Source organism: Mercenaria mercenaria, chromosome 13 (assembly GCF_021730395.1).
Source record: "Mercenaria mercenaria strain notata chromosome 13, MADL_Memer_1, whole genome shotgun sequence".
NCBI classification, from domain to species: Eukaryota; Metazoa; Mollusca; class Bivalvia; order Venerida; family Veneridae; genus Mercenaria; species Mercenaria mercenaria.
In genome coordinates, this window is record NC_069373.1 from 40388964 (window position 1) to 40414889 (window position 25926).

A 25926-nucleotide genomic window follows, 5' to 3' on the forward strand; every position below is an offset into this window, starting at 1 on the left:
CCTACATTGTAAAACAATTCTATTCCAGAAAATATTATCAAAATTGTAATTTTTCCCATAGACTCCCATTATGAAAACTTGGGTGAGGTGAAAATTTTAAAATCAGTCTAGCAAAAATTCGAGCATTCATCCCTATCAAATCGGAGTGTACTTTTAAATTTTGAAAAATCAGAGTTTAATCAAATTCTACATTGTGGAAAGATTTTTTATCTGAATATGCAGAACTACCTTAAACTGACATCTGCAGAACAGGCATGCCTTTAAGCAAGGGGCTATGTTGTCAGCTATTTTTTCAGAATATTTGTGTATTGTCAAGTTAAACCATCTTGCAAAATGTTGATTTATGATTATAATGAAGTTATTTGTATCATTTAGGGATCATAACATGTACATGACTTACCTACTGCCAACAAGCAGAAATTACATTAGGTTGGTATTACAAATCTGTTATGTCTGGAAAATGATATAATTTACTGACATTTATGTCAATGCAGTCACAGTGCTATAATATAATGGTGCCAAGGTGCATGAGCAATATATAAGACAGAGTTATCATACCTGTTTCATTCGATGAAGAAGAAGGTTTATAATATTGGAACTTGATCGAACTGTAATCTCAACTTGGTATGCTGCATTCAGAATCTGTAAGGGAAAGACAGACTGACATGCTTCATGCCTTTTAATGTACAGTACCTTTCAAAACTTTCCTCTGCTTGGCTTTAAGGGGTACAGGCTTGTTAACATCTTGGAAAATGTTTTTTTTTATTGTTTTAGAAGTTATTACACTAAGTCTAGGATGTGCATTTCCAACCAGGCATATGAACATTTGTTACAATGAGGGTAAATACAGTGAAAAAAGAGACCTTAGTATTATATTCTCAGCAACTCTTTTGAAATGGCTACAAGTTATCACTGCTCATCATCTCCCCAAGCCTCCCCTCCCCACCAGCCCACCAGTCAGGAAGACGTTGATGACAGATACTCTACATGATAGTAGAGAAACAGAAGGAAAACATGAACTACATGAATACAAGTCAAGTTCAGTAGCTTTTGATAGGAAGACAAGTAATATTTAAAGAAAACAAGAAAGATTCAAGATATACTATAGTTTATAACTCATAAAGACTGACAGCTCATAAACTCTATCTGAAAAAACAACAACAATATATGTACTGTTCATTCATTTTTTATAAAAGTGTCTCTTTCTTAACTTCCTGTTAACAAAAGCTAGGTAGAGCTTGCATTTTATCCTGGTGAGAGACAAGCATCTGTTAACAGAAACTTCACTGTAACTTCATCACACAAATATGATATCCCATAATGTTTGTCACACAATAGTGTGTACTGATGATCTGGGAATTCCAACTTATCCAATTCATTGGTGAAAGTATGGTATGGCATTACAATGTAAAGTTCTACTTGTAATGGAAAATTCTACATAGACCCACTTATCAAAGGCATTACCTGAGACTGGCTCCTGTCCCTATGTTTGTTCTGTCACATTTCTCATAATTATATAAGTTTTCTTCACTAACAGTGGAAGTAACTCCAGCAGGATCTTTCTATATTGACATTTTTATTGCCCCTGGCTCGGAACAGATAAAAATGTGCATTTTTGGAGAGTTAAAAATTAACTTATAAAATGTTTGCAAAATTTATAAAACAAGAGCACCGCCTTGCAGATGCAGATGCTCATCTGATTTTTTTGTCTCTGTATAATGTCCTACCATGATTTTCTAAGTCTAAAAAGGGCCATAAATCTTGCAAAAAGCAATGTAGATTTATGGTACTTGATGTACAGAGTCAGCTTTTAATGGTGAAAAACTGCTCCAAGTTTAAAGCAATAGTTAAGGAGAAAAGTTGACCTAAACATAAAACTGAACCAAGACATCTGATATTTTCTATGTCCAAAAGGGGCCATTATTCTTGCAAAAAGCAGGATGGAGTTATGTTTCTTGCTGTAGAGAGTCAGCTTCTGATGGTGAACAAGTGTTGCAAGTTTCGAAGCAATAGCTTTAATAGTTTAGGAAAAAACTTGACCTAAACATAAAACTTAACCAAGAAATCTGATATTTTTTAAGTCCAAAAGGGACCATTATTCTTGCAAAAAGCAGGATGGAGTTATGTTTCTTGCTGTACAAAGTCAGCTATTGATGCTGAACAAGTGTTGCAAGTTTTAAAGCAATAGCTTTGATAGTTTAGGAGAAATGTTGACATAAATATAAAACTTAACCAGGCAAAGCAGATGCCAACACTAACGCTGACACCGATGCCGATCAAGTGATAACAATAACTCATCATTTTTTTTTTTAAAAATCAGATGCGCTAAAAAATAACCATGCAGCCCGGCTAGCATTAGCTACAATGAACATGTTATTTAGCAAACAACATTGCATTAAACCTGTAATAATCACGTGATAGAGTACCTGTTTCAGGGCCTCTGTGGTAGTACTGTTACCAGGATTCTCTATTTCTACCTTCTCTAAACTTTCTAAACATCTTGTCAATGTTCCTGAAAAACAAGAGAGAAATACATCACACTAATAGTCCTAACAGATGTATATCTAGGTTGAATTTTTTTTGGTTTTTGAAGAGCTTTTTTTACCTCTAAGTGTGACCTTAACTTGGATCTAATGACCTGGATAAAGCATATTTCTCCTCATATCAAGATGGAGAACATAAATTTTATCATTTATGTGTACATGCCTGGAAATAACAGTCTGAAATAAAGCTATCTATGCTTGAAACCAAATGTCATCTTGACCTCTAACCTAGTAACCTGACTTGTGAGCTCTTCAAATCAGATTAATGAGGTAAACAACTGAGGCTATTTTATGAAAATCCATCCAGCAATTTAGAAAATGTTAAGCTATTAGTACTTTGACCTCCAAATATGACCTTGACCCTGACCCTAGTAACCTGGATCTGGCCTGATTTGCAGCAGCTGCTGTAAACAGTACAGCAAAATTTCTATAGTATACATCTGAAAGTCGGTATTTGCCGCTATAAGTCTAGGTCGTGCTTTATTTGTTTGCTTGTTTTGGGCTTAACGCCATTTTTCAACAGTATTTCAGTCATGTAACGGCGGGCAGTTAACCTAACCAGTGTTCCTGGGTTCTGTACCAGTACAAACCTGTTCTCCGCAAGTAACTGCCAACTTCCCCACATGAATTATCAGAGGTGGAGGACTTATGATTTCAGACACAATGTCGTTTATCAAATAGTCGCGGAGAACATACGCCCCGCCCGAGGATCGAACTTGCGACCCCGCGATCCGTAGACCAATGCTCTTACCTACTGAGCTAAGCGGGCGGGCTAGGTCGTGCTTTAAAAACTCTCAATACTGGTAAATACCGGCCAATGTAATGATCATCAATACACTTAAATCATGAAAACGTAACCTGAATTTGGCTAGGCAATGAATGAAATTTTTTTTTAATTTAACAGGAACTGAGCCTGCAACCACCAGGTTAGAAAACAGACATTCTATTACTACAACACTTCATCTCCATAATTAAATTTTTCTGCTGTAAAGATGGAGGCAAATCTATATGCCCAGACTTGACAGGAAACCGGTATTAAACATTTTTACATTATCTAAGATTTTAGGCTCTGTATATTAAACGCTGACAGAAATTTATTCAAAGGTTTCTATTTTTTAAATTTTATTTAGGAAGTGTTCTCGGACAGGTCTATTTAATGTCTAAAAAGATAAGTACACATAATATATAGGGGGTCATCCCTAATAAATTAGTGTTAAACCTTGTATAAAAACTGATAAACCAGAGATGTATTTTATCCCGTTTAATGACCTATTATCTTTTTTGAACTGATATGCAGCACTAGCTCACTTTTGTATTATTTATCTTCATTTTCCAAATCATGTAACTTTATATACTTCCTTGATACAAAAGCCAGAATATTTTAACAAGCAAAACTTCATATTAAAACATTTTATTAACAACTTAAATTCAATTAATGTAAAGAAATTACTATGACTTAAATACAAATGGTAGCATTTTGTCATCATTTACGCCCAATATCCTGAAAACAGAGTAGGAGTGAAGGACATTATCCTTGTTGTGAGAGCGAAAGGAAATTAAAATGACACAAATACTTGGACATACTCTTGTGATATAGAAGCACTCAAGGAAGAAGTTTAATCTTATAGTAATTAATTATCATGTTAAAGACATTCGCTTGTTTCAAAATACCCTCCAATATAAATATTATCCTTGAACGATTAACTTTCCTTTGCTTGAGTAATTATTTATTTGTGGTACAAAATTCATACAAGAGTTCATGAAAACTTCTTGAATTCTTCAATAAATAAGAACATGAATTGTTACGAACTGCTCTAAAAGTTTAAGCATATTTCAAGCACAATTCCAGAAATATTTTATATGAGACAAACTCACGAAAAAATACATAATTAACTGGTCTCATTCTCAGTTCTTGAGCAATTCATGAACTGTTCATGCATTGGTGAAAAATACAAGATCATGAACTATACATAAACCACGAACAACAAATAACTGAAATATTCACGAAAAGTTCATGAACCTTTTCAAGAACAGTTCAGAAAGTTATTGAACTGGTCATAAACAGTTCAATATGAAACATCATGAATTCTTCTTGAACACTGGTATACTGCACAGCAGCTTTTCATACTTTAATACAAAAATTAAACACATATTTCACTATGTACAGAATATTTTGCAAAAGATAAATTAAAGTACAGTTCCCAGCTGTATATATTCTAGAGTAACAGTGGAAAAACTGTGAACAAACTGTAAAATTTACAAAAAATATTTTCCACTGACAACTCTGGAAATCACTCTGGACATCTTTCAGAATGTTCATGGAATGTTTATGGACACTGCAAATATGTAGCACTTAGAAAAATTTCTGATTGTTTAGCTCTGAGAAATAACTCATTTTCTATATCAGAGAACAATTAGCACCAGATTGGGAGTATCATGTGATCAAGTTCTAAGGTTATAAAGGTTATTTTGAAATTACTCCAATGACTTAAAATATGCCTTAATAACTCATGTCATAATTAAATTTATGAACAAAGAACTGATTTTTCATTGAATTACAAAACAAAAAGCTCATCTGTACATGTTTTGAAAATGGTTCTCCTAAAACTGTACTGAACAATATTGCCAAAAAGCCGGTCAATATGAGTATTAACAGGACCGGCGCTCTATACTGGTTTTACCTGGTCAAGACTGGTCAATACTTGTCAATACTTGAACAATACAAGAACTGTCAATGGATGTCCCTTTTGCAAATTAAAGTGAATGTTCTTTTGCTATCAAAGCAACTGTTGTATCATTTTTAAATATTGCACGTGTTATTAACCAACTTTTGTAAATATAGTGTATTTTTTATTGTGAAAATAATTCTTTGTAAATTCAACCATTTTTACAGACTTCACCAAAGAGAAAAAGCAGTTAAGACACGAAAAACATTTTTTCCTATTTTTTTTTTTATTGTAAAATTTCCAAATTTTTACAAGACACACTGTGCAGTCACACACAATTCATGAATTCTGTTCCTAACTCAAGTTTCTTAGTTTGTAATTGACTATTTTTGTCAAGGGGATGAATTGCCCATTTTTACCCTTTTCAATCAGAAAGGGCTTATTCCACAAAACAAAGTGATTACCATTGGCTATATTATAAAAAAAAAAAAAAATTATGGAACACAAGACTCTTCTATGATTCTTGTTAGGTTCTTAATATCAAGAACAGAAGCATAACATCTTAGGAATACAGAAATTCTTAAACTGTTTTTATATTGTTCTTGAAATAACTTCAAGAACCAAAGTAGATAATTTAAAGAATTTTCACTGTTCATGATGTCCTTAAAATATTCATGAACATTACAATAACTAAGAAAGAACTTAAAGATTTCTTAAACTGTCCTTTGACTGTACCTGAAGTAACTTCAAGAACAAAAACAGAGCTTCAGTGTTCAGGAACAGTTACTAATACAGTAAAGGATGTAGCAAGAAGTATTAATTTTTAAATAGTTCATGAACTGTTCTTAATGTTCATACACAGTTCAAGTACAAATGTTCATGAACAGCCATCAATCAAAGTTCAAGATAAGAACTGAATCCTGCAGGAGGTTACATCCACCTAAAGTTAAAAAAACAACTGCATATTTACCATACTGTGTCTAAATAAGACTTCCTTATTCATTAGAATAAACATGCAATTACAGACAATATCTAGAAAAATCCCACAAATAGTATAGAAGATATACAGATGCGAAAAATCTTATTCAAAAATGATTATGAATATAATTATAATTGCTACTATGTTGAGTTCACTTTTGGATAGATTTTATTCAAAAATGATTATGAATACAAAAATTATGGTTGCTACTGTGTTGAGTTCATGTGTAGGTTACAAACCAAGTAGGAGGTATTCATGAATTGAAAATACCTGTGCTCGTGCGAATTGTGACACCGAGAGCACGAAGCACTTGAGGTGTTACCGCACGACCGCAAGTATTTTCAATTCATGAACACCAATCTAAGAGGTAAGTAACTGACTTACACAACGTCGTTTTCATTTTTTAGTTTTTATTATCAATTAATTCGTTTAAAAGACTTTCCTTCTCCCAGTCAGAAAAAAATGATTGCAGGAATTACTTTAACTCCAGCAGGAAAATTAATACTTGTAAAATAATATTAAAAAAGTTTATGAAAGTTCGTCTTTTTTTTTTTCGGTGGGGGAGGAGTTGATGTTTTCTTTCTTACATTTAACAGAAAAACAAACAACCGCCAGTATGGTCTCTGTAACACCAATATTTCACTTTCTGAAGTTCACATTCTCATGAAGTGATATTTATCAATTATGTATCCGAAAATGTAATCGTCTGTTTAACTGTTTAACTGAATGAAAAGTCCGCAATTTGTTTCATTGTTTTTTGTTGTTGTTTTTGTTACTTTTTTATCTTTTAATACACAACTTCACACTTCCGTTACGGTTTCGTTGTGGTCGTGGTTGTCATCATCATCAGCAGCATCATCATGTAACAGTAATAATAACAAGAGCTGTCGGAGGACAGCAACGCTCGACTATTTAACAGCCTTGTCGCTTGAATGAATAAGAATGTCGAAAAAGGGGCATAATTTAGTAAAAAAGTAAAATAGGGTTATGGAACCTGCATAGTGCTTATCAGCTCATGACAGTGGACAAGTGTATGAAGTTTCAATCCATTCCCATTAGTGGGTACTGAGATACCAGCTTACATATAAGAATTTAACCCAAAAACTCCTAAGTTCAAAAAGGGGCATAATTTTGTAAAATGCAAAGTTGAGTTATTGACCCTTTGCACTGCATGTCATATCATGACAGTGAACTAGTGTGTGAAGTTTCAATCCTTTCCCATTAGTGGATACTGAGATACCAGCTTACATACAAAAACTTAACCAAAAATTTCTATGCTGAAAAAGGGGCATAATTTTGTAAAAAAGCAAAATAAAGTTATGGGACCTGCTTTGTGCATGTCAGATCATGACAGTGAACAAGTGTGTGAAGTTTCAATCCATTCCCATTAGTGAGTACTGAGATACCAGCTTACATACAAAACCTTAACCAAAAAATTCTAAGTCGAAAAAGGGGCATAATTTTGTAAAAAAGCAAAATAGAGTTATGGAACCTGTGCAATGTAAGTCAGTTTATCACAGTAAATAAGTGTGTGAAGTTTCAATCCATTCCCACAAGTGGTTACTGAGATACCAGCTTACATACAAAACCTTAACCAAAAATTTTTAAGACAAAAAAGGGGCATAATTTTGTAAAAAAGCAAAACAGAGTTATGGAACCTGTGCAGTGTAAGTCAGTTTATCACAGTGAATAAGTGTGTGAAGTTTCAATCCTTTCCCACAAGTGGTTGCTGAGATACCAGCTTACATACAAAAACTTAACCAAATCGGGACGCGGACGCCGACGCATGGGCGAGTCCAATAGCTCTACTATTCTATGAATAGTCGAGCTAAAAATGATTATCTTCTTCTTCTTCTTCTCCTCCCTGTCAAGTACTGAGCCTTGAATGTATCTTGTAGATGAAAACATGATGATCATAATTCAAAGGTCAAAATATACAATATTTTAAAAAAATAAGTATACATTTGTAAATGCTACTTGACGCAGGTATTGTCTATTGTCCTTAAGTATTGACCTGACACTTAATAATCTTCGCCAGTATTTTCGGAGGGTTCCATTATTTTACGAAATATTTGTAACCTGAAATGACCAATATAGATAACCAATGGCACGGTGGCATAGTGGTAGCTTTATAACTGCCACGCACAATAGCACAAGTTCAAAATCACCTCAGAACATTTTTAATTTAATGTAATGTTGTTATCGATGTTACTTTCACTCTTACAATATCTGCGTATCATATTTCACGAAAATTGATCGTTTTCTCTTGTAGATCTAGTATTCATTTTCAGGAAATGCTGCTGAGAAATACTTTGTCTTTTTATCTAAGATACTTTTAAATATGTTTTATTCAACATTTTCCATAACATTTAAAGAACATAAGGGTTGATCAGATAAGTATGGCAATATTTCTACTGATAAAATTTAGGGGAAAAATGGTCCGTACCCAGGAGTTGAACCAGAAATACAGTTTAGCACCTAAACGTTTTGTCTGCACAACTATTTGCACATGTGACATTGTGAAAATTATACTGAAAAAGAAATGTATACGCAATATCTATATTGCTAATTATATATATAATTACAGAAAATATACAGAATATTCTTGAATGTCGGGTCAATACTTACGGACAATAACATGGCACTAATTAAACATTACCATTTGAACTCATCTAACATTATTTTCACATGCTCAGGTATGGTATGATACCTATACACGAGCGCAGGTATGTTATTATACCTGTGCACCTGCGCAGGTATGGTATGTAGTTCATTTTGGTTATTAACCTGCAGAGAACAATAGAATAGTTGTGTAATTTTGAATACATTTTATTCAAGAATGACCTTTAAGAGGTCATAGCTAATTCCTGATTAAAAGCACAACTACAGGATTAAACACACCAACACTCTTGTTGAATAAGTTTCACTGAAATCTGGACTGGGGTTTTGGACCTAAAACCCACAAAAAGTGAAATATACAGACAGACAGACAGACAGACAGACAAACAGGTACACTTCAAAACTCTGTTGAAGTAAAGCAAACTGTAATAGGTTTTCTTTCTTTATACTGACACTGATATTTTCTCAGTAAATCTTTTTCTCTCTATGTTCTCTAGTTTCATCTCAACAGAATTAGAAAATGGATTCTGAAGTTATGTAGCATCTTGACATCATAAACTGACTGGCAACAAGAATAGTTGAACTATTTCAAAAACCCTTAACAGATGTTTGATTTTTCTCTAGAATTACAGTACAACTTCTCCAGAGCAGCCCTCTTTTAGGCAAAAACCTCTCTATAACAACATCATCAAAATTTCCCTAAGCTGAAATATACTATCAATTTAATTTCTCCTCAACATCTGCCTCTACATAACAGTCTATATTAGTATCTCCCAAAGGGTGTTGCTCTATAGAGGTTGCACTGTAAAAGAAAGTTAAGCCTTTTACCACTTTGTTCATTTCCTGCAGCAGAAACATGGCTACAGGACAGCTGATGTTTTAACTTCCACATCCTTAAACAAGAGGACCATGATGGTCCTGAATCGCTCACCTATCCCCACATGACCCAGTGTTGAACTGAGTATGATGTCGTTATTTCTATTATTTGACATAGTGACCTAGTTTCTGAGCACATGTGACCTAAATATCATCAAGATAAAAAATTCTGACCAATTTTCATGAAGATCCATTGAAAAATATGGCCTCTAGAGAGGTCACAAGGTTTTTCTATTATTTGACCTAATGACCTAGTTTTTGAAGGCACGTGACCCACTTTTAAACTTGACCTAGATATCATCAAGGTGAACATTCTCACCAATTTTCATGAAGATCTCGTGAAAAATATGGCCTCTAGAGAGGTCACATGGTTTTTCTATTTTTCGACCTACTGACCTAGTTTTTGACCGCACATGACCCAGTTACAAACCTGACCTAGATATCATCAAGGTGAACATTCTGACCAATATTCATGAAGATCTCATGAAAAATATGGCCTCTAGAGAGGTCACAAGGTTTTTCTATTTTTAGATCTACTGACCTAGTTTTTAACCCCACATGACCCAGTTTCGAACTTGATCTAGATATCATCAAGGTAAACATTCTGACCAATTTTCATGAAGATCCATTGAAAAATATGGCCTCTAGAGAGGTCACAAGGTTTTTCTATTTTTAGATCTACTGACCTAGTTTTTAACCCCACGTGACCCAGTTTCGAACTTGATCTAGATATCATCAAGGTAAACATTCTGACCAATTTTCATGAAGATCCATTGAAAAATATGGCCTCTAGAGAGGTCACAAGGTTTTTCTATTTTTAGACCTACTGACCTAGTTTTTGACCGCACGTGACTAAGTATCGAACATGACCTAGATATCATCAAGCTGAACATTCTGACCAATTTTCATGAAGATCCATTGAGAAATATGGCCTCTAGAGAGGTCACAAGATTTTTCTATTTTTAGACCTAATGACCTAGTTATTGACCCCACGTGACCCAGTTTCGAACTTGACCTAGATATCATCAAGGTGAACATTCTGACCAATATTCATGAAGATCTCATGAAAAATATGGCCTCTAGAGAGGTCACAAGGTTTTTCTATTTTTAGACCTACTGACCTAGTTTTTGACCCCACGTGACCCAGTTTCGAACTTGACCTAGATATCATCAAGGTGAACATTCTGACCAATTTTCATGAAGATCTTGTGAAATATATGGCCTCTAGAGAGGTCACAAGGTTTTTCTATTTTTAGACCTACTGACCTAGTTTCTGATGGCACGTGACCCAGTTTCGAACTTGACCTAGATATCATCAAGATGAACATTATGACCAACTTTCATAAAGTTCCCATGAAAAATGTGACCTCTAGATGGTCACAAGCAAAAGTTTACGGACGCACGCACGCACGGACGGACGGACGGACGACGGACGCCGCGCGATCACAAAAGCTCACCTTGTCACTTTGTGACAGGTGAGCTAAAAATAACTTATTTTCATTGGTATATATGGACATCTTGACAAGAGTTTTTTTTGTATTTATTACAATACCATTTAAAACACCATTCTTAAGATTACTTTTTACTTTAATGAACAGTTAGAGATAAGTTGTAAATTTTTGGCAGAGATGATTTTTTAATAATTTGACTAATCATTGATGCCAGTCTAATGGACAGACAGACAGACAGACAGACAGACATGCAATGAGGAACAAAGTAATAATTTCTGCATTTCAAAGTTTGTGCCGCCTCCCACCTCCACTCAAATAAAAACCACAACAGTTCCATATATATTAGATGTACAGATTGCCTAAAGCGAAATAGCAAATCAATCAGTGATATAACAAGAGCTGTCCGTAAGACAGCCAAGCTCGACTATTCGAAATATTGTCCCAGAAGCAGGAAAATATTACCCAAAAAGGTTAAATATCAAAAGAGTTTTAAGTTTAAAAGGGGGAATAATTTGACCAAAATGCATATCAGTTATGGGACTTGCTGCTCTTAACTAGTTTTATAACCTCGAAGGCACATGTGAAGGTTCAATTCAATATCTGCATTAGTTTTGGAGATAGAAACTTGCATGTAAAACTTTAACCAGAATTTTTTCAAAGTCCAAAAGGGGCTATAATTTGCCCAAAATACATGCCAGAGTTATGGGACTTGATCCAGTGAGGTTAGTAATTGATCTAGAAAAAGAAAAAATAAGTTTCAAATCTATATGCCTTTTAGAAATAGCTGTATGTACTTGCACGCAAAACTTCAACCAGAATTTGATAAGTCCAAAAGGGGGCATAATTTGGCCAAAATGAAGGTCAGAGTTATGGGACTTGCTGCTATCAACTAGTTTTATAACCCCGAAGACACATGTGAAATTTCAAATCAATATCTGCATTAGTTTTGGAGATAATAACCTGCATGTAAAACTTTAACCAAAATTTTCTAAGTCTAAAAAGGGGCTATAATTTGCCCAAAATACATGCCAGAGTTATGGGACTTGATCCAGTGAGGTTGGTAATTGATCTAGAAAAAGAAAAAATAAGTTTCAAATCTATATGCCTTTTAGAAATAGCTGTATGTACTTGCACGCAAAACTTTAACCAGAATTTTCTAAGTCCAAAAGGGGGCATAATTTGGCCAAAATGAAAGTCAGAGTTATGGGACTTGCTGCTATCAACTAGTTTTATAACCCCGAAGACACATGTGAAGTTTCAAATCAATATCTGCATTAGTTTTGGAGATAGTAACTTGCATGTAAAACTTTAACCAAAAATTTCTAAGTCCAAAAGGGGGCATAATTTGCTCAAAATACATGTCAGAGTTATGGGACTTAACCCAGAGAGGTTGGTAATTGACCTAGAAAAAGAAAAAATAAGTTTCAAAGCTATATGCCTTTAATTAATGGCTGTATGTACTTGAATGCAAAAACTTAACCAAGGTGTGACGCCGACGCTGACGCCGACGCCAGGGTGAGTAGAATAGCTAGACTATTCTTCGAATAGTCGAGCTAAAAACATTTAAAACCTGTAGATAAATGAGTTTTGCATTCTATATAGGTGGATAAACCAAATAACAGGTCACATTATGTCTTATCAAGGTCAGTGAATAATATAACAATAGAGTAAGTACAAAATGATAACAATCTTGTCAGATATCATTGTGCCCTATCTTTTTTCATAACTTTTTATACCTTCAATACAGGCCCTGATGCAGAAATATTTGATTGGGGGCACCAGTGTAAAACAAATATGTCAATGGCGAGGCACACTACGCTGAGAGGGGATACCAGGCCTTGTGTTCACAAAACATTTTCAGTCTCAGCTGAGTTTGATAACTAAACTTTATTTGTTATTTATATCTAAATAGCATGTTTAAAACTAAATTTGAAGTTAATAATTATTTCAAAGTGACTATTCAGGTTTGATGGTCAGTCTCAAGTGGAATTTAACTTTACAGTTTTAGTAATACTGATATCAAAATTTCAAACTCAAACTCAGCGGAGACCGAAAAATGTTTTGTGAACATGGGGCCAGGTTGCTGAGAGGACCCTCCACTTGTGTTGGGTGGTGTGTGTCAGGGGGTCTTCCCCAGGAAATATTTGAAATACAGATATGAAATGGTGGCCTAGCTCTGGGACCGTTTTTTTTTTGTCTAAATTTTGAGGTATGGGAGGGTGAGCCCTCCCCCTCCCTCAATTTTGGGGATCAGGGGCCTCTCCCCTTGGAAATATTTGAAATATATGTATGAAACATTGGCCTCTGTAGCCTTTTTGGGTTTAAATATTAAGAAAATAATTCCTTTGCCAAAATAGTTGGTTGCAACCTTGATGAGTATAGGACACTTCTCAGCCAACTGGAGAGTGGGTGCCACTGCATGCTTGCTAAAATGAAACAACATAACATTTCTGACCTCATGCCACCCAGTTTTGAACTTAATCAATAGATTTCTTAGAGACAAACATTCTGTGAAACAGAAAATGTGGCCTATGTTGTCAGAACTCAAACATGTAACTAATATATTATTGAAACTAGAATATTCAGTATCGGCTGCTATCCCTCTAAACTGAAATTTTCCACTTTCCCACAATAAATGTTTTCCATCACTTTTCCAAGTCTGTGTGAACCCTGTTGTTGTATTTAATGTAGACGATGTAGCTAAACAGATAATAGATAAAATTATAAACAATGTTTAAAATATTTAAAGGTAGTACTATGAAATTAGTCATATTAGTATTGTAGTTATGATCAGTATAAATAAAGAAAAATCCCTATTCATTTTATCTTGAACTGAATTCATATCCCAAAGAAAAATAAAGGGATATGATTTCACAGCTACTATATGACTCAGATGTCCTTGTAACACATGACACACTTATGGTCAAAACATGTCTGATTAGTGCAGTATCAGTGTCAATCATATTTATTAATAATGAAACCTATAACTGGTAAAGAAAACCAACTGTCACTGTCAATAAACCAGAAGAGATTTTGTCAGAAATGGATTCTGTCAAGCTTCCTTAGTTAAGTAAACAAAAGGGATTTTTTCTGTTTAACAAGAACAGACTTTGTCAATGTGGGTTTCTGTTTAGCTCAAAATACTAACAAGCAGAACAGATTTTGTCTAAGAGGGGTTCAGACCAGCTCCAATCAATAACAAGCAGATCATGTTTTGCATAGGAGAGGTTTTGTCTGAGTCAAATCATCAATGAGCAGAACAGGTTTTGTATCAGCGGGGTTTTGTCTTGCTCGCATCTTCAGAAAGCTGTTTTCTCCAGAAGGGGTTTCTGTCTGGCTTTTTTTCTTCAATAAGCAGAAGCGGTTCTGTCTGGACGGGGTTTATCTGGCTCGCAGCTTCGATATGCATAGAAAGTGTTTGTCCTGCTGGCATCTTAAATAATTATAATTATCATTATATCTTATTATTATTATCTTATAAAGGAGGGGTTTTGTCAGGGAGGAGTTTCATCTAGCTGGTATCATCAAGAAGTGACAAAGTATTGCAGTGGTAACACAGAAGTCCCCTACTGGTATAAAACATTGTTAGTGTTTATCCCTTCTGGTTGTCGGATATAATGTAAAGACGAAAAATGCTTCAAGGCATTAAGGAGCTAAGAAACTAAACTATTTTTGACCTACAAGTAGAGATAGTACCTTATTTTTTAAAATTGTAGGTATGAAGTTAAAAATCTTTGAAATGAAGGCAAATGTCCATATATTTCTCAAAACTAGATGTACTGAAAATATTTTAGCCAGAAGCATAAAGTTATGAGCATTTAATATTTTCATATAAAAGAAAATTTTGTGATTAAGGAAACGTAACTCTTCTTGAACATGGAGAGCAGAAATATCAAAGGGACATAATATAGTGAATATTTTCTGATTGGGTGCATTTGATTTAACACTCAGCTGTGACCTGGATTGCTAAATAATCATCCATGATACTGTGTGCTAAAAATATAGAACATCTGGAACAGTCTGTTAACAGCAAAAAACATGATGTAGAAGAATACAAATATTTAAGCTCCAACCGGGACTCGAACCCAGGACCTCTCAAAACTAAGGCAGACACTACCACTTCCCTAAAAGAGCAGTAGCTATAGCTAGGCAGTTTAAGTGCACCTAATACATTACGTGAATTGGAACAATTTTGTGACAATTACATCATAATTGGTGTACTCCGAATTATCAGCGTATTCACTTTTTACCTAACAGCACTTTTTTTGTAAAGAAAAAATATAATCTAATGTTGCCAATGCTTCAATTGGTCAAAACTGCCCAAATTTCTCTGGCATGTTTTTTAGAGTATGAAATTACTGGAAGTACCAGTGAAATATAACTAACACTAAATCTTTTATATTTGCCCTTTTAGCAACTGGCAAACGGCAAAGACAGTGAGCTTTGTCCAAATATTTGCAATCATTTTACCAGTTTTGTGAGGATTTCATTTGAAAGGAAATTACAGTTACAAACTAAATACCTTTCTTCAACACATGAAGTCATTAGCATTCACTGTCTATCAGTATTTTGTCTAAGATCGACTGTCATTCATTCATTCCAATGATTCACAGACAGAGTCCGTTGTTTACATTTTTAATCGTAACCGGTGCACTTGTAAAAACCACTATATTTTGAAAAATCAAAGTATGCGAAGAGCTCTGGTATGGTCTCTACTACAAGCATAAATTTTGTACACGACACGTTGTCTCATCATGGCCATTAATGCACAAAAAAGTTATGGAGCAGAAACAAATTTTTACTTGACCTTCACTAGTGACCTTGACCTTTGACCAAGAACCATGGGTCATGAGCACGACAAATAGTGTAATCATGGGAAACATTTCTGTCTAGTAATTAAAAAAATCCTTCATAGGTCATGTGGTGCCACATTGTCTCATCATGGGGAACATTTGTGTGTACCAGTAAGATAATCCATCAATGCATGTAAAAGTTAAGGAGCCGAAACCTTTTCAATTGACCTTCAATAGGAACCTTTACCTATAAGTCATGTACAAGCATTATCTACATATTGCCCTCTATACACATATCATGTTTTATGACCCTAGCTTGAATACTTTTCGAGTAATTGCAGGATCCAGATTTGTGAACAGACAGACAGATGGATGGAGGGTATTTCCCTAGTCCTCTCCGTTGAACAGGTAGGGGTCTAATAAGCAGAATAGGTTTTGTTCATGGAGGCTTCTGTCCAGCTCCTATAGTCATAAAGTGTAAGAGAGTGACTGACATCTGTGAAGTTAAACAGTAAGTTTTAAAACTGAAAAAGGAATCAAGATTTGAGTTTAGGCGGGTGCAGTGTTGCTGGGTTTCTCAAGGCATGCCAAAGTTGATAGCTTTTCAGTCTGGCTGTCATCTGGTCCAATCCATACTACTGCTGATATCAAGTTTTGCCAGAAAAATTTTGCCAAACATTTTGACTAAAATGATAGATGTCTCATTGACTAAAATGACAGATGTCTCAATTTAGGCAATCAAATTTATCTACTCTCCATATTTTGGAGGGTGAGCACTGGCTATGCCCCATCAAGGAGCTGCCCCATTGTTAAATACAGGCAGACTGTCAAATCATCTTTAAGAAATCATACAGCATTGCACATTAAATGAGAAAGATCATTAAATCTATCCTAATATGAAACACCTTTTATATTCATTGTTCATTAGCATATGTTCAAATATGTTATAAACAAGACAGCAATGATTGCCTTGGATAACTCATCTAGGATTCTTAGCACTACCAAATGGAGGCAAGCTCAGTCCACTTTAGTTTTTTTACACCCAACCAACTGTACAAATGTAGGGACTTGAGTGTTAATAAGGTCCTGTTAAGATCTGACCAAGTGACTTAGTTTTTACCGAAGATGACACGGTTTTGAAACTGGCATAAATTTCACAAAGACAAACATTCCAATAGAACTTCATACAAAATCAGGACTGGTAGAAATATCTGGCTTCTAGAATGTTAACAAGGTTGTTCTATGAATCTGTAGGGTGTAAACAGTAGAACCGTTCATGATGAAGACATACCACAATGGATAACTGATACAGGGTGATTGCAACTGCTCACATTGAGCATGTTGTGCTTGGGCAAGTGAAAATAACAGGTTTATATATAAATTCTATGAGATCCAGCACTATTCAATAGAACAACATTTCATCATTTGCTTTTGTTAAGTTGGATTTAACATCCTACCAACACAATTAAAGGTCATATGGTGACAAGTGGAACAAAACCCAAGGTGTCCATCGATGCACTTTTGCAGGCATGAGTTGGTATCTGGGCAGAACCAGACATTCCCAACTGGGTGGCTTCTTGATATGAAAAAATTCTACATGCCAAGCAAGGATTCAGACCCACTTTGTTCAGGCACTGGTGATTCGGTCAGTGACTGTAACAACTTGGTTGTTTAGTGTAATTCAACGGTTTTTCTTTTAATTGTTTGGCAGTCATGCTCATTTGTTTCTGATGAGTAAATGTCAATTTCCAAACCAGGGAAATATATTCTAACCATTTCCATATGTAAGACTATTGAAAACAACTTTCACGTACTTAATGATATACTGTGCTCTATCTACTTCATCTACAGTTATCCAATACAGTCTGCTATGACAAAAGCAATTCATCTATAGCTGTCCAATACAGTCTGCTATGACAAAAAGCAATTCATCTATAGCTGTCCAATACAGTCTGCTATGACAAAAAGCAATTCATCTATAGCTGTCCAATACAGTCTGCTATGACAAAAAGCAATTCATCTACAGCTGTCCAATACAGTCTGCTATGACAAAAGCAATTCATCTACAGCTGTCCAATACAGTCTGCTTTTACAAAAGCAATTCATCTACAGCTGTCCAATACAGTCTGCTATGACAAAAGCAATTCATCTACAGCTGTCCAATACAGTCTGCTATGACAAAAGCAATTCATCTACAGCTGTCCAATACAGTCTGCTATGACAAATAGCAATTCATCTACAGCTGTCCAATACAGTCTGCTATGACAAAAGCAATTCATCTATAGCTGTCCAATACAGTCTGCTATGACAAAAGCAATTCATCTACAGCTGTCCAATACAGTCTGCTATGACAATAGCAATTCATCTATAGCTGTCCAATACAGTCTGCTATGACAATAGCAATTCATCTATAGCTGTCCAATACAGTCTGCTATGACAAATAGCAATTCATCTACAGCTGTCCAATACAGTCTGCTATGACAAAAGCAATTCATCTACAGCTGTCCAATACAGTCTGCTATGACAATAGCAATTCATCTATAGCTGTCCAATACAGTCTGCTATGACACATAGCAATTCATCTACAGCTGTCCAATACAGTCTGCTATGACAAAAGCAATTCATCTACAGCTGTCCAATACAGTCTGCTATGACAAAAGCAATTCATCTACAGCTGTCCAATACAGTCTGCTATGACAATAGCAATTCATCTATAGCTGTCCAATACAGTCTGCTATGACACATAGCAATTCATCTACAGCTGTCCAATACAGTCTGCTATGACAAAAGCAATTCATCTACAGCTGTCCAATACAGTCTGCTATGACAAATAGCAATTCATCTACAGCTGTCCAATACAGTCTGCTATGACAAAAAGCAATTCATCTATAGCTGTCCAATACAGTCTGCTATGACAAAAGCAATTCATCTATAGCTGTCCAATACAGTCTGCTATGACAAAAGCAATTCATCTACAGCTGTCCAATACAGTCTGCTATGACAAAAGCAATTCATCTACAGCTGTCCAATACAGTCTGCTATGACAAAAAGCAATTCATCTATAGCTGTCCAATACAGTCTGCTATGACAAAAGCAATTCATCTACAGCTGTCCAATACAGTCTGCTATGACAAAAGCAATTCATCTACAGCTGTCCAATACAGTCTGCTATGACAAAAGCAATTCATCTACAGCTGTCCAATACAGTCTGCTATGACAAAAGCAATTCATCTATAGCTGTCCAATACAGTCTGCTATGACAATAGCAATTCATCTACAGCTGTCCAATACAGTCTGCTATGACAATAGCAATTCATCTATAGCTGTCCAATACAGTCTGCTATGACAAAAGCAATTCATCTATAGCTGTCCAATACAGTCTGCTATGACAAAAGCAATTCATCTACAGCTGTCCAATACAGTCTGCTATGACAAAAAGCAATTCATCTACAGCTGTCCAATACAGTCTGCTATGACAAAAAGCAATTCATCTACAGCTGTCCAATACAGTCTGCTATGACAAAAGCAATTCATCTACAGCTGTCCAATACAGTCTGCTATGACAAAAGCAATTCATCTACAGCTGTCCAATACAGTCTGCTATGACAAAAAGCAATTCATCTATAGCTGTCCAATACAGTCTGCTATGACAAAAAGCAATTCATCTATAGCTAGCCTATACAGTCTGCTATGACAAAAGCAATTCATCTATAGCTAGCCTATACAGTCTGCTATAACAGCAGTTCAACTATAGGTAATGTTACGAGTAACGAGTGTCATTTAAATAACACAATGTTTCAAAAATATTGCATAAGTATGCTTCAAAGCAACTGAAAAAAGGAAAATATAAATGAATTGTGTTTGTTGAAAACAAACATGGCAACCTAAATCAAGGACTATAAATATATTATTACAATAAGGAATTTAAAGTGAATAGAAACCATCATAATAATTTTGTAATGAACCTGGGACATAAATTCAATTTCACAGTATTATTTCAGTACTTGATACCATATTATACTGGTAGTTGTTCACTCTACTTAGAAATGAGACTGAAAAAAGCAAAGTAGAATTTTCTGTATTTTACTGCAAATACAGGAAACCCCCATAAAGACGTTTGATCATCCCAAGTTTGCTCATACCCATGCCAACAGTCCTTTTAAATGACCACTGATTTGTTGATATTCCATCTACTATTTGATCCACCATTTTTGTTTTTAATTGCGGCACTATGTTAGAAGAGTCAGATAATATGTAAGTTATACATCATTATAATAAGGGTCTCCAGGGTAAGGCAGTAGCATCTTTTTGGCATACTGGTACTGATGATAAACCCGGACAGATGATAAAGTCGACCACCTTGGAAATATTCAATTGCAATCGGTTATTTATAAAATTGAACACACCATCTAATAGTTTCCACTTACAACCCCAACTGGTGTAAACAGAAACAAAATTGGTAAACATTCTGTATAAATAAATGACTTACATACATTTGTATAAAAAATATTTATCCAAAATTACTGGGGAAGAGGGTGTTTATTTGCACATGCTCACTGTCGAAACATGAAGGCCTGACATTTGTTAACTTTTCATTACTTGATCAGGAATGACTGTTGCAGCTTTTTGGAGAAAGTTTCAATATAATAATACAAAGAAAATTTTGTAAATGACAAAGTGTTCGAATTTATCATCAGTCAAAGTTCATACAGTCCCCTTTTTACATACCCCTTTCAGACCCTCACTTCGTGTGAGTTTGCTTACTAAATATAAATTTAAATTATGTAAAGTTTTCAGCAAAGGTTAAGCTTTATTTTGATACCGACCATTGATTTCAATTTGCAGAAATAAAAAAGTTACAGGTAAAAAACCTTATTTTCTGTTCGGGTTTATCATCAGTACCAGTATTTATGGCCAAAAATGCATGTTTCTATACGTAAATTCTCGGAAAATGAAATCATTTTTTTTTTTAAAATTTTACCAAATATTTACATGGGAAAATATTGTAATGTTGCATAATCAATAATTAAGTCCAAACTGAAGTTAATTTTTGTGCATCCAAAATCATGGCTAAAATATAATGAATTACTGTATCAAATTTTTTTTGACAATAAAGTCTAAACTTATCAATGTATAAGTTGTTATTACTAGCCTTCATGTTCTCTAGAATGATGTATACCCTTATTAATAAACATTTAAAGAGAAATCACAGAAGTTAAAAATGGTTGATCAAAGAAGATTAAAATTTAGTCATGGATGGTACAAATTTCAAATGCTTGCAGTAAGCTTTCTGGATAAAAAAAGAACAACACATGAACACACAAGAAAATAAGTGTGCATGAACTGCTTAATTAAGTTTGTTACATTACCAACAGCACAAAATTTGAATTGAAGGGTACATCGGTAGGTATAAAAACAAGAGCTGTCACAGGAAACTGCGCGCTTGAGTATTTAGATGCTGTATAGTGAAATTTGGCACATATGAGGAATCTAGAGTTTGCACTGGAGCGTTTAAGGACTCCAGTATGGATGAAGATATTGGACAACAGCTTAAGACTGTGTCAAAATTATGAAGTAATAACATAGACAAAGAAAAGTCTGTGTCAAGTGTATAAAGTAATAACGGAGATAAAGACTATCAAAACATGAAATAAGTATAAAAGGGACATAATTCATGGAAACTTTCTGCCAGAATAATGCACCATGTGTCATATAATGTGAGTAATAATGTGGAAGAACTATTTTAAGCTTAAATCAGATAAGGTGGTACGGTGTCCGGGTGAAGATGCTCTTCAGTTTCTCCCACTTAACTAAGAGGCCAGTACTTGGTCTTCCCAGGAAAGACGGCTTTGCATGTACTGATGCTATACACTGGGCATGTTAAAGAACTAGACTGTCTTTCTGCTAAGAGCTAGACTAAGTTGCCGGGCAGGCATGTATCTATAAGGATTTCTCTCTGTCTGTCTGTCTGTCTGTGTTCTAGAGACTTTGTCTCATTTTGTCCCTGTCGTCAGATCGCTCAGTGTCTGTTCTAGTAGAGGATGAACATTGCGCCCTTAGTGGCTGCCTTTGCGCTATGTAAAGCACATTTGGACATGTTTATCATGAAAAGGGCAGTATATAAATCTGGTATAATAATAATAATATGAATCTATTTAGTTAAAACCTGAAATTCTAAGTAAAAAGACAGCATAATATACTCATAATATATTAGTGTCAGCATTATGGACCTAGAGTGTGGCTGATGATGAGGAATAACCATTTTAAGTTTGAAACAAATCCCTTTGGTAGAAAAAGAACTAGAGCTATCACTAAAGGTGATGAATGTACCCCCCACATGCACTGACACAGTACATTGCAATTTGACGCACACAAGATTGCATAATTATGTGGACTGTATGTATATAGACTGTATGTATACAGTATAGTAACAAAAAACAAAGTCCCATAACTATGCAGAATATTTATCTAAAAGAATGTAACATGCACCATGCACAACTAGGGTTGGTACTGATCACTTGTGTGAAGTTTCATTAAATTGTGTGCAAGGGTTTGGTAGATTAGGCACGCACAAGATTGTATATGCAGACTGTATGTACATAGTATGTTAACAAGAAACAAAGTCCCATAACTCTGCAATTTTTGTTGCTGAAAGAACCTAACATGCCCCATGCACAACTACTGTTGTTACTGATCACTTGTGTGAAGTTTCATTAAATTGTGTCAAGGTGATGAGGAGAGATGGTGCGCACAAGATTGTGTCTATGTATATAGTATAGTAACAAAAAAACAAAGTCCCATAACTCTGCAAATTTTTTTTCTAAAAGAACCTAACATGCCCTATGCACAACTACTGTTGGTACTGATCACTTGTGTGAAGTTTCATTAAATTGTGTCAAGGGGATGAGGCAAGATGGTGCGCACAAGATTGTGTCTAATTTTTGTATATAGTATAGTAACAAAAAAACAAAGTCCCATAACTCTGCAAATTTTTTTTCTAAAAGAACCTAACATGCCCCATGCACAACTACTGTTGGTACTGATCACTTGTGTGAAGTTTCATTAAATTCTGTCAAGGGGATAAGGAGAGATGGTGCGCACAAGATTGCGTCTACAGACAGACAGACAGACAGACAACCTGAAACCAGTATACACCCCCTTACAACTTTGTTGTCGGGGGGTACAAATATGATGAAAAAAGCATCAAAATGAAACTGCAATTCTAAGTAATAAGGGGGGCATAATTGATAACATGGTGCAAGAGTTATTGTCCTTGTGTCATATGATGTGCATGATGATGTGAAAGAACTATTTTAAGTTTGAATCAAATTCAACAGGTTGTAATAGAGATAGAGTAAAAGTGTATCAAAACTTTAACCTGAAATCTGAAGTAAAAGGTGGGTAATTCATAAAATATTGGTGCTAATGCCTTTTGTTCAAACAATGTGGTTGATGATGTGGAACAAATATTTTAAGTTTGAATCAAATGAATTTTGTGATAACTGAGATAAGACTGAAAGTGCACCAAATATTCAAGGTGAAATCCTTAGTAAAAAGGGAAATAATGCATGAAATATTGGTGCAAAAGTTAAGAACCTTGTGTCATATGATGTCCATGAAAATATGTAACTACTATTTTAAGTTTAAATCAAATCCTTTCTGTAATAACAGAGATATAATGAAAGTGCATGAAGATAACCTTGAATTCTAAGTTAAAAGAGAGCATAATTTATGAAAAATTAGAGTGCCAGAGTTATGGACCTTATGTCACATGAGGTAGGTTATCAAATGTATTCAGTAATAACAGAGATAGAGTGAAAGTGCAGCAAAACTTTAAGCTGAAATTCTAAGTAAAAAGGGCGGATAATTTATGAAATAATGGTGCGAGAGTTATGACCCTTGTGTGATATGATGTGGGTGTGGAATAAATACTTAAGTTTGAAATAAATCCATCAGGTAAATACAGAGATAAAAAGAGTACATAAAAACTTAAATCAAGGTGTAACTGCAGAAGGACCCCGACGGCTCAAGGGGGACAGCTCTCCATAGTTTGTATAGTCAAGCTAAAAATCCAGTCAAAAACTTTTCCTTTTCTTTATGATCCATAATCAATCAATGAAATTATTTTCAGTATAGGTAAGTGTTTCACCATAGGTAAGTGTTTCACTATAGGTAAGTGTTTAAGTATAGGTTAGTGTTTCAGTATAGGTAAGTGTTTCACTATAGGTAAGTGTTTAAGTATAGGTTAGTGTTTCAGTATAGGTAAGTGTTTCACTATAGGTAAGTGTTTAAGTATAGGTTAGTGTTTCAGTATAGGTTACTGTTTATTGGTTTTACCAAATTACCTTGTCTGGCACGGCACAACCGTGCGACCAATTTAATTTGATAAATGCTTACTAATAAACACTAACCTGTTTAGTGTTTGAAATTATTTTTTGTATATGAATTTAAGCTCCACGTACAGTATGTGACTTACCGGGTTAATAAACAACTGGAAGTAACTAAATGTTGATTTACCAACATAAATTTCCTGATAATTTGAAAAAATACTGCAATGCCATTAGACAAAAAATAATTTCAAACACTAATCTGTAATAGTGCAAAAAATATTCCATGGTGAAGCTTTAATATGTGTCTTTAACAAAAATCATTTTCTGTGATACACATTTCCTTATGATAAAGATAATAACTCTTGTTGCATTTGTTTATTTTCAGTTTTGAGAGAAATGGTCATAGATCCAGTCAGGAGGAAAACCGCATTGTAACAAGTAAAACAAGGGTAAAATTACATCATAATAAAATACTATCTTTCCTAAACATATTACACATCACAGTGATATACCTTATAGCATATTGTTATGATTTAAATAGTACTTTGTATGGTTTACAGGATTATGAAGATCTACTGATAGTAGGAATATTTTTGAAAAAAGTTCTTCAGGGGAATTTTTGTTAGGAGTGTGAGTGGGGGTGTGGGGGGGGGGGGTAACTTTTTGAGAGGAGAATGGGACTGAATTTCTGTCCCAAAAGTGGCCAAAACAAGAGCTGTCACTATTGGTGACAAATGCCCCCTCCTCCTCAATAACACTACAGCTGTCTATACAAAATATGCTAGAATAGTTTTGGCATGACTTATTTTGTGACCTTTACCTGTCAAACCCGGGTCATAAGCATGACACACCTTATAGTTAACATTTGTGACCAGTTATTTTCAAATCCCTTGATAAATGGCAGAGTTATGGACCAGACAAGAAAAAGACCATGTTAACCTTTGACTTCTAAGTGTGACCTTGACCTTGGAGCTAGGAGTCTGGGTCTTGAGCATGACATACCATCTCATTACAGGGAACATTTATGCCAGGTAATTTTAAAATCTCTTCATCGATGACAGAGTTAAGCCTGGACAAGTATGCACAGTGCGATTTTAATATGCTGACCTTCAAACAATGATATAAAAAGTGTACTATTGAAAAGCAACATCCTTATAAGGCCACTGAATAATCTGTACATTGAAATAGAACGGTCAGAGTTATAAATATGTTAATCATGTGTAATTTTAAACACTGACCTGTGTATGAATCTCTCATGATATCCACAGAATTGACAAGTTTGCCTGCTACTGCCTGGTTCAGTCCACCTAGCACCAGCTCCTGTATCTGTCCTGTACAGATTTTCAGTCCTTTATGAGTCAAAATTTCTCCTTTCTCACTGAAATCCACACCTATAAAAGAAATTCATTACTTACAAGCTTTACTTAGAATATCACCAGGTAACCCTTACACAAATTTTCCTAGGCATATCCATTAGTGTGCAATAAACTTTCTTCTTGGTGTTTCTTTAAAGATAATGTTAATACATGTACCATCCTTTATTTTACTTATGTATATTGTAGGTCATCTTGTAAGCACATAAACTGTTTCATAAAGAAGGCAAAAGGGGCAAATAGAATGTGAAATAGAAGCTATTTTTTATATTTGGTTGAATTGATTTTTTTCCAAA

At 34.7% G+C, this 25926-nt stretch overlaps 1 protein-coding gene across 2 annotated transcripts in view; it reads right to left on the bottom strand.

The window, feature by feature from the left end:
- The window catches only part of LOC123528649 (dual serine/threonine and tyrosine protein kinase-like), a 100972-nt gene that overhangs the window by 49614 nt on the left and 25432 nt on the right, over positions 1 to 25926 (bottom strand). Inside the window, exons 4-6 of one of the 2 annotated variants that reach the window (XM_045308529.2) lie at positions 25496 to 25648; positions 2427 to 2512; positions 559 to 642 (exon numbers count right to left, since the gene is read on the bottom strand). In XM_045308529.2, coding sequence (XP_045164464.1) covers positions 559 to 642; positions 2427 to 2512; positions 25496 to 25648 — 323 coding nt within the window. The remainder of the gene's footprint in view (positions 1 to 558; positions 643 to 2426; positions 2513 to 25495; positions 25649 to 25926) is intronic. The other variant, XM_053521619.1, reaches the window with a different exon arrangement.